The sequence below is a fragment of the Caloenas nicobarica genome, chromosome 3, assembly GCF_036013445.1.
Source record: "Caloenas nicobarica isolate bCalNic1 chromosome 3, bCalNic1.hap1, whole genome shotgun sequence".
NCBI classification, from domain to species: domain Eukaryota; kingdom Metazoa; phylum Chordata; class Aves; order Columbiformes; family Columbidae; genus Caloenas; species Caloenas nicobarica.
This window is the reverse complement of record NC_088247.1, coordinates 110,211,259-110,225,374: the sequence shown is the minus strand read 5'-3', so window position 1 is coordinate 110,225,374 and position 14,116 is coordinate 110,211,259. Positions and strand designations below refer to the sequence as shown.

Here is a 14,116-nt window from a genome sequence, read left to right as displayed (position 1 = left end):
TCAAGGCTGCCCCCAACCATGACATCTCCAAACAGTTCTTCTTGGTTTGTTAGGACAAGGTCCAGCAGCACACCTCTCCTCGTTGGCTCTTCCACCATCTGTCAAAAAGTTGTCATCGCTGATCTGTAGGAGCCTCCTGGACTGTGCGTGCTTAGCTGTGTTGCCCACCCAGCAGATGTCAGGGTGACTGAAGTCTCCCATGAGAACCACGGCATGTGACCCTGAGGCTACTTCCAGCTGTCTGTAAAAAGCCTCATCAACTTCCTCTTCCTGATCAGGTGGCCTATTGTTTCATGTGCTGCTATGAAGTTGGGTAACCTCATGCAGTGGGGAAAAACACCCTCCGCATCAGCTCTCCACTATCCCAGCATATTGGTGTAGTAACAACTAAAAGCTTCACTGCCAAAGTCTCAATGTACAAGCACGAGTTGCAGAAGGAGCCTGTGGTAGTCTATCATTGACAGTCAAGGTAGCCAAGACAACAGGATTGTTGTCAGTTTTAAAAGGTTTTGAGTTGCATTACTCAAGCATGATTAATTTAATTTATGAGAATAACACAGTGACCCTGAATACATTGGTAACTGTGATATTTGGAAACCAGGCTTGAGCAAAGAATAACTGGACACTTGTCCAGACTAGAGGAAAGGATGCTCCTCAAAGCACATTTGTATCTGGTACTGCTCCACTGCTGCTCCTTCTGCTGGCTTCTTCCCCATGGCTCCTGCTTCTGGTTACTGTCTGCAAACACACATTGACCTGGGCAAGAACAATTTCGGACACTTGCTACTCACAGACTGTGCAGCATTGACATCCTCGATTTTCAGTGCTGCTGCTGAGAAAAGCTGCTCCCATGAATCAAGCACTCAGAAAGAAACGATAGAGACATCTTAGAGATGTTATTTCCCTTTTGAGGCTGTTTAGAGGGTTTCCCCTACTGCATCCAGCCTACTAGCAGCAGCAGCAAGTAGGACAGCAATCCAGCCTGTTTCATCCTGCTGGAATAAACACAAACCTAGAGATGATCATACTGGGTATTAGTGAAAGGCATTTAAAGAACATCAGGCACAGTCAACATGGGTTCACAAAAGGAAAGTCCTGTCTAACTGATTTGATACCCTTCTACAATAAGGTCACCTGCCTAGTGGATGAAGGGAAGGCAGCAGATGGAGTTTTTCTGGATTTTAATACGGCTTTTGATATTGTCCCTCACAACATCCTTCTGGGCAAGTTGTACAACTGTGAGACGAGCAGGTACGTGGTGTGCTGTGTGAAGAACTGGCGAGCTCAAAGGGTTGTGGTGAATGGGGCTAGAGCTGGTTGGGAACTGGTCCTCAGGTGTCAGTTCTAGGGCCAATTCCGTTCAATATATTTATCCATGATCTGGATGCAGGAGTTTAATACACCATTACAGCTGGTCAAAAGAGGTGATTGTCCCGCTGTACTCAGCACTGATGTGGCCTCACCTTGAGTACTGTGTGCAGTTCTGGTCCCCACAATTTAAGAAGGATGTGAAGGTCCTTGAATACTACCAGTGGAGGGCAACAAAGCTGGTGACAGGGCTGGAATGAATGTCCTATGAGGAGCAGTTAAAGACTAGGTTTTCTAGTTTAGAGTAGAGGAGGCTGAAGGGCAACCTTATTGCTCTGTACAGCTTCCTGAGGAAGGGATGTGGAGAGGGAGGTACTGAACTCTCCTTGGCATCCAGTGAGAGGACACGTGGGAATAGTTCAAAGCTGTGCCAGGGGAGGTTTAGACTGGACATTAGGAAGCATTTCTCTACCAAGAGGGTGGTCAAACACAAACAGGCTTCCTAGTGAGATGGTCGATGCCTCAAACCTGTCAGTGTTTAAGAGGCATTTGGACAATGCTTTTATATGTTTTAACTTTTGGTCAGCCCTGAAGTGGTCAGTCAGTTGGACTATATCATCATTCTAGGTTCCTTCCAACTGAAAATACTCTATTCTATGATTGTGAGTATATAGAGACTGATAACACAAGAAAGAATACTCTTAAATGGTACCTTAAATTACTATACTAGCAAAATCAATCAAATTAGAGCTATGAAGAAAACTTTACTTTTTCCTATAAACTGTGTTGTAAAAGTTCCTGGCAAAGAATTTGGTGAGCTCAGTCGGAGCCGACACTCAACAGCAGCAAGGTAAAGACCTTTCAAATAACTTTTAATACAGGGAAGTGTGCTCATAGCTTAAAGACCCCTGTTCCCATAAACACATCGTATCCAGAGGAGACTAAGAGTCCTGAGCTATCTGCCTGTTGGCAGGGGGCTGAAATGAGTGGTCTGCTCAAGTCTGTTAATGCAACTGCTTGGACAACATGTGCAGTCACTTACCTTGTAAAGCTCCACACGGTGATCCCCTCCTCTGGCCAAAGTGATTCATGAAGAGGAGAAAACACCAAACAAACAAAAAAGTCAAAAACAAACAAAAACACATGAACATTTACGCTTCCAGAAACAGACTTTCCCAATTGCCTTGGGCTTCCAGTTTAACACAAACATGCCAAACATAAGAAACACCTAACTGCTTTGCCACAGGCTTCAAGGAGACAGCAAGTCTTTGTTGAGCTATGCAGGACACAGTTTTAAAGTCAACTTCTCCTTATAAATCACTTCTCACAGCAGGTAAAGACAAACTTTTCAAGCTATTCTCCTACCTGCCTTTTCCAAAGCCTGTAATGCATCCAAAAGAGCCTGTCCCTGTTGGCTTTGGAGACTCTGCGCTCCTGTCACCAGTGCTGCCCCAGCCAGTGCTACACCTGCTCTCCAAGATGTGATGCTCTCAGCAGAACTCACCACACTAACCCAAGCAGCTGACCATTCTCAACTGACTCCAAGCACATGGGCAGAAAAGGACACGTGCAAGAGACTGAGCAGAGAAAACCAGAGTTGAACATTGTAAATAAGTCCAGGGGAAGAATTTACTTTAATTTTTTTTCATAAAGTGAAACCTAGATAATAAAATGGAAAGGAGACTGAATGCGCCATTACATGCTTTAAAATACATCCACAACATGACATGGCTAATCCACACTCCAATATTAGTATTGATGTAAGAGTAGATTTACTCCTGCACTCATATGAAAACTTTAAAACATTCACACTATGACTGGTTTGGTCAGTACAGCCTCCAAACCAAAATGCCACTTTCCAGACCTCCGTCTAAGAACACGTGCTTGCCAGCCAAAATCTGCCAGCTCCAACTGTACTACAAAATATTTAATGCAGCCCAAACCACTCAGGGCATAATACAAGGGGCTGCTTGTGAGTCATTTTGAATCATACAAGTCTGAAGAAGAAGATACACTTGGTTGAAAGTCACCCTTGACATGCACATATTAGTGCCTTTTCATGCACTCTTCAAATTGCAGAAGAGGAATTTTTTGCTAAGGGGATCAAGTAAACATAACACTTTTGCCTCAGGTCCAGACAACTCAGGCAAACCAGAAAGACAAGGCAGTGCCTTTTACTTATGGTTAATGCAGCCTGCATCAATAAAGCAGCCCTTTGACAAGAAACTAAATATGCAGTGTAGGAACATACAGAAATATCTACTAAAGCTGAGATAACAAAGGCAATACACCTCCAGCTTCTCCAATACACATAGTAAAATGAAATGTGAAATATGTAATCAATCCATAGCTCACTACTTTATCTCAATGTATCTCAACACACGTAGCAAACATATTGGTCCCAAATTACCACCACTAAGCTGCAGAATAGCTTCCATTTGCTACACCCAATAAAGAGCAACAACATAAGTAAAGCAGTACTTGAAAAATAATGCAACAATCTGATTAAACTTTGTAACACATCCGCACAAGACTACAAGGCCAGTTTCTGGAAACCCATCTGCTCACGCATTTCCAGGCTCACAGCGTGGATCTTCCACATTGTGCCCTTGTACCAAAAAAGAACACTGCTAAGACAAGAATTTAGGTGAATAAGGGCAACAGCACAGTTAAAACAAGAGTTTCTTTGCTTTACATCATGGAACTTGTATTTCTGCAATGTTTCTGCTCTTGCAGAGTATCTACGAGCAGACATGAGCTTCAAAAGAACATGCACTGGCACTCAAAACTCAGAAAGGGGCTGATACTCTTTGTAAGATGCATCATGCAGAGATGTGGTAATAAGAAGTTGATTATGAGAAATATCCAGGAAGTTTCACACTGCACTCATGGTTTTTAGCATCCAGCAACAAAGTTTAGAGAACCAACCTACTTCTTTAGCTGATACACCGTCAACTATAAAGTTACAGATTTTAGAAATGCTCCTGTTGCAAACAAATGTCCTGTACATATGCAATAATGAAATAAGACCAGCACATTACCTTCCTCTTTCCTTCTGATTTTCCTTCCTCATAATGCGTTAACTACTACAATAAGCTCACAAAAGGAACTGGAAAGTTTATTTAATGCATGTAAATCACATCTAAAGAAGTACAAATACTATCCTGTGTCTGGACTGAGAGACTACTTGCTGAAAGAAGTAAATCTCCCTACCTGACCTACTAAATGTCACAACCTCCTGGCTTCTCCCAGAGGCTACAAGGTAAACTATATCACCAGATGTCTCTGATAACTGCAATCAATCTATTCCCACACTCAATAAATTAAGAGACATCATTTCTTAAAACATGTTTTCCTTTTAAAAGAAATGAGAAGCACCAAACTGCTTTTAGATTTTGTTTTACTTTTAATCATAGAATAGTTTGGGTTGGAAGGGACCTTCAAAGCTCATCTAGTCCAATCCCCCTGCAAAGAGGGACATCTTCAACTAACCGATCAGGTTGCTCAGAGCCCCATCCAGCCTGGCCTGGAATGTTTCCAGGGATGGGGCATCTACCACCTCTCTGGGCAACCTGTGCCAGCATTTCACCACCCTCATTGTAAAAAATTTCTTCCTCATGTCTAGCATGAATCTCCTCTCGTTTAGTTTAAATCCACTACCCCTTGTCCTATCACTATAGGCTCTACTAAAAAGTTTGTCCACATCTTTCGTATCAATGTGTTGAAGCTGTGGCAAGCCAGGAAAACACAGCATGAAGCAAAGCCATCACTGTTTTGTGCCTCACCTTGTTCCTGCATTGCCGTGCAAGTAAAGGATTACAGGATGGCTGGAACCCAAAGCATCTTCAAACCACAACTGGTCCTTCCCTCGGGCATTCTTCCATAAGGCTGCAGGGACCGTGTGCCTGTATACAGAAGGACAAACTACATTGTTCTGTTGCTGCTCAGTGTCTCCTCCTCTAATTTTGAGTTTTTCTGATCATTAACTCAGGATTACACACCTCACACACACTCTTACTCAAAGTTGTCACAATTAGCCAAAAAACGGCCAAATTTAAAAGACAGTACCTAGGATTATATCTACATTTTCATCTCCATCAATGTTGCCTTCAAAATTCAGGGCTGTGCGAGGCTTCAAACTTCACAGGTAACCCGAAAGTACAACTAGTGAACTTCGCACTGTTCTGGAGAAATAATCTGAATTCCTCAGCTTTTATGGCATTTAATTACCTCAATTAACATACTTATACACCATAAACAAGATTTCATAGCTAGGTCAGCAGATATTCAGAATAACCACAGTCAGCTGGTTTTGGAAGGAATGTTCAACGAGTAAGACATATCTGACTCCATGGTCAACCTGAGAAAAAAGAAGGGCTCAGGGTCTGATGAGAAGATCATGTATTTTGTTTTCAGATAGCAGGTTCTTGAAGGTATAACATTTTAGCTGGAAAAGCTACAATCTAGAAGAGCCAGGAATTTTTAACTCGCAGCTGTTCTTCTGTAGATAATATAGCTGGGCAGCCTATTAGAAAGAATTCAGCACTGGTGGAATGGAAAGAAAGGAATGACAGACCAAAGAGAAGGAAGGCATTTAAACTGGATAATTACTCTAGAAGACGAACACTGAAAGCAAGTACATGCCCACAACCTTCTCAAATTGTTGAGAAGTGGGGTAGCTTACAGCTATCAGAAGTAACTGAAGTACTCATATGCCTTTTTCCTTGGAAGACAAACTCCATCTACCACACCCTTCCTCCCAGATGTGAAGTTCAGAGACAGCGAAACAATGTAAAAAGCCTCCATGCACGCATGCAGACAGCAGACATTGAGATCTTGAGGAGGAAAAAAGCTCCAGTAACTGCAGCACTCAACTTCCCCAACTGTTCTGCCTCAAGACTTTTGCAAGCTTATGAGTAAAGCAGGCTGAGGACTTTTTTTCAGAAAGTATGCTGAACACAAGACTTTACACTGGCATTAAAGCAAGGCTCCAAACTTTCCTGAAAACCTGTCTCATAAGTATCAAGACAAGTGGCAGGGGCTCTGCCACCACAAGCTGGAAGTTCTGTTTTAGTAAAGATACAGAGTACACTTGTAAGGGAAACAAAAATCTCATGACTGCATTCTAAACTTACTCAACAGCTTATCAGGTAGAATTTTAATTGTCCAAGTGAAGATACAAACCACTGTTTATCAGCCTACCCTGGAAACACTAAACTTCCAGCTTCTAAACATGCTTTCCACCAAAATTCACTTCCAGGAATGGAACCATCTTTATGTAGTAGGATATCACTGTCCCATTCAAAGGTCATATACCTTCAAGTGAATAGAAAACCTCTACTGCATTAGTGGACACATGCAAACTACCCACACAACTGAAACGTCCAAATCCTACAGCTTACAGATCTAACAACACTGCCTGTAGTATGGCACAGTCCCCTTCCCTCCACACCTGACATAGTGTCTAGCCTTTTTTTCAAGTGTTTGCTGCTTGTGCATAGATATTCAAACTGCAGGAAGTTCTTTTTCTTCAAAGGTAGCAGGAACTTCTCCGTGGCTTTGAAACTTCTGGTGTTGAGACACAACAGAAAGTAAATGTGAGAAACAGATGCAGAAGCTGATTTCACCTGGTGTGATAGTAAAGCAAGCACTGAAAGCAGATCTTTTCAGAGAGCTGACCCTGTGTAACAAGGAGCTAAAATTAATTGCCTTGCCTGGGACCAGAAAATCTGCCTCACGAGGAAGGAATGACAGGTGAGCTCTGACAATGTCACCTATTTTGTAAAGAAAGTAAACACTACATGTTCTGTTCTCACCTGCTCTCCAAACCTTACATTTGTGTTATACACAGAATACTCTTCCTCCTACTCTGAACACTTTGATCCCATTTTCCTATCTTCCCCCACATTTATTTTGCAAAACTAAATACGAACAGGTGAGCAGGTGAATGACAAAAATTCTAACTCCTTGGGTCTCATTTGATATGGAGGCATGATCTTTGTAGCAATGCAGACTTGTAAATTTTACTATTCCAAGTTATGAAGTTTCTCTGAATGCATGGGTTTTGCACTTGTGTTTCATGCACTACTGATCTGAGTTCAGATGAGCTCCAGAGGTTTGCATGCTTTTCAACATGAACTCAGTCACTTGGCAGAGGAAAATACAAACATTCACTAATCGGAGCTGGCAATGGCTATCATATGCACAGCAAAAATACCGGATAGTCAACACTGAGAACAGAAAGAAGGAAAAAGATGAATGGCACAGAACATACTGCACAGAACCATCTTCCTTACCAGACTCCAATGGTTACATCCTCCTCTGGCTGCAGGTAATAATTACAGGTGTGGTTTAAACCTTGATCCTGTGGTCTTTTCAAGTCAATGAAATATGGGACCCTCACTGAAATTTAAAAAAAAAAAAAGGAAAGAAAAAGAAAAATAATATGAAACCTTTTAATTTTTACCTTTATTTTCTTACAAAACTGTTTACCAAGGCACTGTAGAGTTGTAAAAACTGATCCACTGTGTTGGGAAGACCTTATGCTTTTTGTGTGAAAGAATGAACTGGCTACAGCTGTGACTAAAATACAAACAAAGAGACCAAGGTAAGAAGACCCAAGCAACCACCAAAAAAACAGGGAGCAGGCTAAAATTAAGAGCCAGGGGAGACAGATACAGCTTCCTGTGACACACATTTAACCATCTCCTGCCACACTGCTTTGTAAGTCTCCCAGACACAAGACAGTAATTCCTGTTGTGTCAATGCGGTTAGCTCATTCGGCAAACCTTTTAGTGTATGCATTGTAGCTGTACTCGAAGTTACTGATGGGACAAACTCCCTGGGATAAAGGGTGCATCCCAGAGCTGTAATGTTTCATGACAACATGTGGTTTCAGCCTCTGTAAGACAACAATCTAAAAGACGTACTGCATTACAGTAGCAGATGCGGCATTGCTCTTGTCCTGTGAGAGAGTAAGATAAATTGTGTTAAACACTGTCCTGAGCCTTTGAAGAAGATATGCAGTTTGTTAGCCCACTCTCCAAAGATGATCAAATAATTGCTGTATCTTCCAGACACTGCAGCATTTAAGAGATCATGCTAGGCCAGAAATTTCACCTCTTCAGGAAGAAATGCCTGAAAACAAAATCATTACACCTCAGTTCACTCTTCCAAATGTTTTATGTTCTCTGACTTTAATACACAACACACAGTTGTTCATAGCTTGTCATATTCAATGATTCAAACACGAGCAACAGAGTCAAACATCAAACATTTTTGACATTTTGTTTTCCATTGCTTGCTTCACAAGCAACATCTTACAGACACAGGGCCATGTGCTAAATGAGGGCATGTGCTTAATCTGAACAGTTCCTTTTCCATCACCAATGCTGTATGGCCTCTCGAGGCAGCCTCTGACACACACAATGCCAGAAGAGATGCTATAGAGATCTACTGACATCACTGAGCAGTTTTAAGGACTCTCTTTTCCCAGTGCTTCAGGCTTTTCCCATAAACTTGGGTTCCACTCCAACAGAACCAAGAAGTCCTTGAAATTTAGAGGCATAACAATTAACATACCAAAGTTTTTGCACTGTTGACACACAAAGAAGAGGGATAATGGTGACAGTCAATTCTCACTTTGCTTACCCCACCCCCCCAAAAAAAATTGCTAAACATTCCACAAACATGAAAGCCAAGGCAGACAACAAGTGATGTTAACCTGACAAATATGGCCCCTTTGACTGCAAGTCTATATCTGTGCAAGTCTGCTTGCTATTATGGAAAAGCATCTAGAAGAGTCTCAGACACATCATGAATGCCATCAGAGACCTGCTAGGTCACTGCACTGTCACTGCAGAACTTGGCGATGTTCTCACAAGGGTGGTGGATCCTCCAAGAGGCCAGTAAGTTCTGTGGTCAAGGTCTGGACAGGCGCACGAGTCACTTCTAGAAGTGTTCTGGGAAAATTATTCAACTTCTGTGCCTTGATTTTCACATTTGCCAAATCTGTTATGACTGTCTTGCCAGATTTTGTTTAACAAAGATATGAACAGGAACATAACATTAGCGATGAGGACCAGGTAAGCACCTATCTCAAAGCAAGAGAAAAATACAGAAGTACAAGCAATTTGTATGTATGGCATTTATCACTGGGATGGTCCACATGCACAGAAAACAGATCATCATCATCTAGATATACATCACATGGAGATTTAGCATATCAAGGGGGTTTTTTTTTAAAGACATTTCAGAGCTATTCGGCATCATAACACATCACATGACAAAAATCACATGATTTGTTAATCATTCTGATACACTAAATCTGATCTAGTCTGTATTTATGTTTCTAGAAATCCCAGTTTTCCAAAGACTTCCAAGGGAGACAGTTTGAGATCTCTACCCATATATCTGATAACCTGGAATAAAACTCTGTCCACAAGAACAAATCTAGACATCGGTTTAGTTGCTAACGGTGGGAACACTGCTATCAATTCATCTTCAGGTATCTTGAGAAACAAATGGGAGCCCTTTCTCCTGAAACTTTGTGTTACTGTTTTGGAAGCAAATACCAAACTACACAAAAGGAGGAGAAAAAGATGGCCGAAGAGTAGTGATTTATACTCAGGAGGTTAAAAAAAAGCAATGACAGGTCAAACCCTACACCACTGCTCTGAAGAAGAAACGTCACTCTCCAATGGAGAAGAATTATTCAAACATGCCAATGTACTTCTAACAAGTGTGTCAGAATGCACTTTGTGTTAAGGCAGATAGTTTTTCATGGGAGTACTGTCACAAGTAAAATCTAACTGCCATTATATAAAGCAGTAGGAACAATGCTGTAGTGGTATTAGCACAACTACTAGTGAAAGTGTTACAGGACAATTACTTCAGTCCCTTGGGAATGAATAGAGGTAGGAACTTCAGGGAGACCTAACAAAGCTCTGTAAGGGCAAATTAAAATTATTGCCGAAAAAGCGATGTAACGAAAATAGAAGTAACCTGCAGTATTCACATTACCCAGCTGTCAGTTCTGACAAACAAGGCAAAAGAGCTGGCCTGCACATATGCACACTTGAGTGACCAAGATCCAAGGTGTTAGAATAAAAAAGAGCATGCAATCAAAACGACCGAATTTATATAAAAGCAATATATTCATAGTTGGTCCTTCTAGCTTCTACAATCAAAGGAAGATACTTTTCAAAACTTCATTACAAAACACAAGTGAGGTTTAAAGACAAATTTAGATCATGAAGCAGTATCTCTCATACAGTGATGCTCCATCATTTTCCAACCTGTGGATGCTCAGGCCACCCTGGGCGACCTGGTAACCGAGTCAGCTCACCAGACCCACCGTATGGCCAGTCTGTCCAAATGCAACAGCTAAACAGACACAAGGAAAACATTCAATCTGACTGCATGAACAGGACTCTTCTGTCCCAAACAGAATATTCTCCTGAAATGCTTTCAGGTGAAGAGTCATTGCCTGGAAGACAATTCACTGGATTTAATTTCACTTGCTTGCTGTCTCTTCATGCAACTTTATTGAGCCCTTCAGAAAAATGCACTTGACATATGGCATAGTTCTCCTGGAGGAGACCCTTTCACTGAAAGTTGGCTTCAGTTTGGTCACTGTATTTATATAAAGACACACTACAAAGACCTCCAGGGCCACAGAGAATGCTTTCCAAACCGTAGTTTGGAGAACTTACAACCTGTGAAAGTTCATATCCTTCACAAGCTGTACACATGCAGGGTGAAAGTGAAGCCAGACAAATGAAAGATAATAGACACTCCTCCCCTTCACCCCTCACCCATCCCAACAGACTGAGTCACTTACCAAAGTTTAGGAAGACCAGCTTTGCCTGAATAGCAGGGCAAAGTTTTACTAGAAACGGAATGGCTATGTACACTCCCAGCAACCAGATTATTAACTTGCGCAATCGAAACCACAATCCGTATCGCCTGTAAAAAAGACAAAAAAAAAAAAAACAACAACAAACACACACACAAACAAAAACACACAAAAAACAAACAAACAAAAACAGCCTGGTCATTTACTCTTTAAACAGTTTCCATAGCCTCAGTTGTTTAAGAGAAGTAACCAAATTGTCAGCTGATGAGAGGCAGCTTAGAAAAACGGAATAGAAACTTCCCACTGATTACATTTTAAAACACTCAGTAACAAGAGCTTCTTTTCTGCTGATTTAAGGGATATCAGGATCTGTAGAAATGCACATCACATGTTTGTCTCCAAAAAGCAGCCTGACTGTACTTCCCATTTAAAACACTATCAGCAAGATTTTGTTCAGTTACATTTTCACATATTTTGAGGAACTATGTGTAATGAGACTGGTAAAATTACACATGATCTCATGTACAGACAGGAGCAGACATTCTGCTTTGTCCAGCTGAAAGTGTTCATATGTCTCAATGCCTTGGAATGCAAAACTTTCTAAGTTATAGAATGTTATGAAATTTCTTATCTGGAGCACCATTCTCTGAGTCCAGACTGAGTTTCGAACAATTGCCCTAACACTTTATTTCTGGTTTCTCCTAAGTATTCTGATAAGTAAGAGTATGCTACAAAAAAAACTCCACACCAATACACACAAAAAAAATCCAAGGCTCACACAGCAGCTAGTTAAGCAATTTTTCTCAAAATATACTTCATTGCCTCAGAACAATAATCACATACCCACTCATATGTATATATACACATACGCATGTACGTATACACAAAGGTGTATTTCTAATGATCTAGTTGATTAACATTTTATGAGCAGAAACACCAAGGCCATCAATCATAACCGCAATCAAGAACTAAAATGCGTGTAACCCCTTCAGGCAACACAACATCCTTTGCTTTCCAGCATTCAGTCTAGAGCAAGAATGACATTTCATGCCAGTGAGCCACAAGTTCTTGGTATCAGGAACTGCCAGCAGCTGAAAGCAGAGATCAGTTTTTCCAAGAAGCATGAAATCATTAATCTTCCATTTGGCAATTTTAGGACCTGAGACACTGAACTTGCTCCATACTAGTGCTAAGTGAGTTTGAACACTGTCAGCTAGTTGAAGCTGTCAAATAGAGAGCCTGAAGACCTTTTTTTTTAATTATTTCTACAAGAAATACGTGTACAGATGGAACTAGGATGGAAACAGTTTAATCATGCACCAAAATCTTCAAGATCTAAACATCTTTTTGTAGCCCTAGGCTAAAACCCAAGACTCTCAGGAACAGTTTTGTAGTACAAGTGAAAAAGGTGACACCCCAACCTCCTGCCTGGGTAAGTTTTTTGCATGGTTGCCGGGGTACTCCAGGGAATTGGCTGTTCCCTATTCATCCAAAACCTGCCTCCATCACACCGCTGCCTGCCTGTAACTACTTGTCTGTCTCCTCTCACCCAGGAACCATATTCTGGACTTCGGAAACATCTACCATCAAAAGCAATGCACTCTTCTTGACAAGCTAAAGGAACTGCTATTTTCCAAGAAGGGAAAAAAAAATACTAAGACACTGCAAACTGGCTCTGGGTGCAACAAGCCCATGTCAAAAGGTTCAACAGATTTTAGTACTTCTCATAGCAAACCTGACAATGAAGAGGTGAAGAAAGCCAGCAAGGCTTCCCAGCGAAATTTCTGTACCTCAGGCCCAGGTTCCTAAAGTATTAAAGAAAGCACAAACAGCAAAGGACTGGCAGAGAAAATAGTACAAAATAGACTTTAGAAGAACATTAGTGAGGACTAAAGCCTTAGACTGACCCACCTCTGCCCCATGAAGAGCAGCAAATAGAGGAGGCGGCAGCACAGGTCCCAAGTGCACAAGCAGTAACAAGCAACACAGAAAGTCTGCTTACAGCTCTGGGCTTTGAGCGGGGCCCAGCAGACAGATTCTAGAGCCAGAGTCTGCAGAGCAATCCACTGTGAAATGCCATAAGGTCAGCTAAATACACATGCAAACTCCACAGCTTTGGAAAACACCACACATTTTGCTTGGGCTAATTACAACCGGCCACAGCTCTCTACTCTTAAATTAAAACCAGCTTTCCACCACCACTTCCACATCAGCACCTACTGCCTATTTCCATTGCTGGAAAAGGGTTTGTGGAAGAGAAGGGGAGGAGAGATTATCAAAGGGTTGCTGAGCAATTGGAGTATAATTTAGCTCTCTTCAATGAGAAAAGCGTGTCTTCTCATTAAAACTTTGTCTCTTTTGTTGCTCAAAGTTAATCCAACCTTGCTGTTTCCTCTCATCACACCCTTGAGAGGTGACTCTGCCATCACCACTTCCTCACTGAGAAGGGTAACACAGGTGAACAGCCAGGCAGGATGGGGCTTTCCAGCAAGCTGTCCTGCCTGGGGCCCAGATCTGCCGCAGCAAAACAGAGCTCTCCTAGGGCACTTTTGCACATGCCAGGATTTCAGTCCTACAGAAAAAACCCCACTTGTTTAGGAATGCACCGGAGTCAGGTCTGAACTCCTCCAGACACAACCAGAGCACATCAAAACACACGTTCTTCAGATGCCTGGGTTGCAAAAGCACTTAGTATGACCCAGCCACAAGCTGGAATCAGGAGCAGAAAACACTGTAGGCAACATTGTCCAAGTAACGCTGTCAGAGCTCAGGAATTATTTTAGTTTCTCTTTTCAGAGACTGAACCGAGACATCTCTTCCTTTGCTGTGGTACCCCATGCCAAATGCTAATTGGTAATGTGACATTTAAACCTCATCTCCACGGAGATGTCTACTTAAAATGCAACCGGGCCAAAGCCTCTATCCACCACCAAACACCTTCTCTTTTGATAA

The 14,116-nt window shown here is 41.7% G+C and overlaps 1 protein-coding gene across 1 annotated transcript in view; it reads right to left on the bottom strand.

The window, feature by feature from the left end:
* Positions 1–14,116, bottom strand: part of ABHD12 (abhydrolase domain containing 12, lysophospholipase) — a 46,541-nt gene that overhangs the window by 12,667 nt on the left and 19,758 nt on the right. Inside the window, exons 2-5 of the mRNA XM_065630382.1 lie at positions 11,150–11,274; positions 7,605–7,710; positions 5,094–5,213; positions 2,351–2,381 (exon numbers count right to left, since the gene is read on the bottom strand). Coding sequence (XP_065486454.1) covers positions 2,351–2,381; positions 5,094–5,213; positions 7,605–7,710; positions 11,150–11,274 — 382 coding nt within the window. The remainder of the gene's footprint in view (positions 1–2,350; positions 2,382–5,093; positions 5,214–7,604; positions 7,711–11,149; positions 11,275–14,116) is intronic.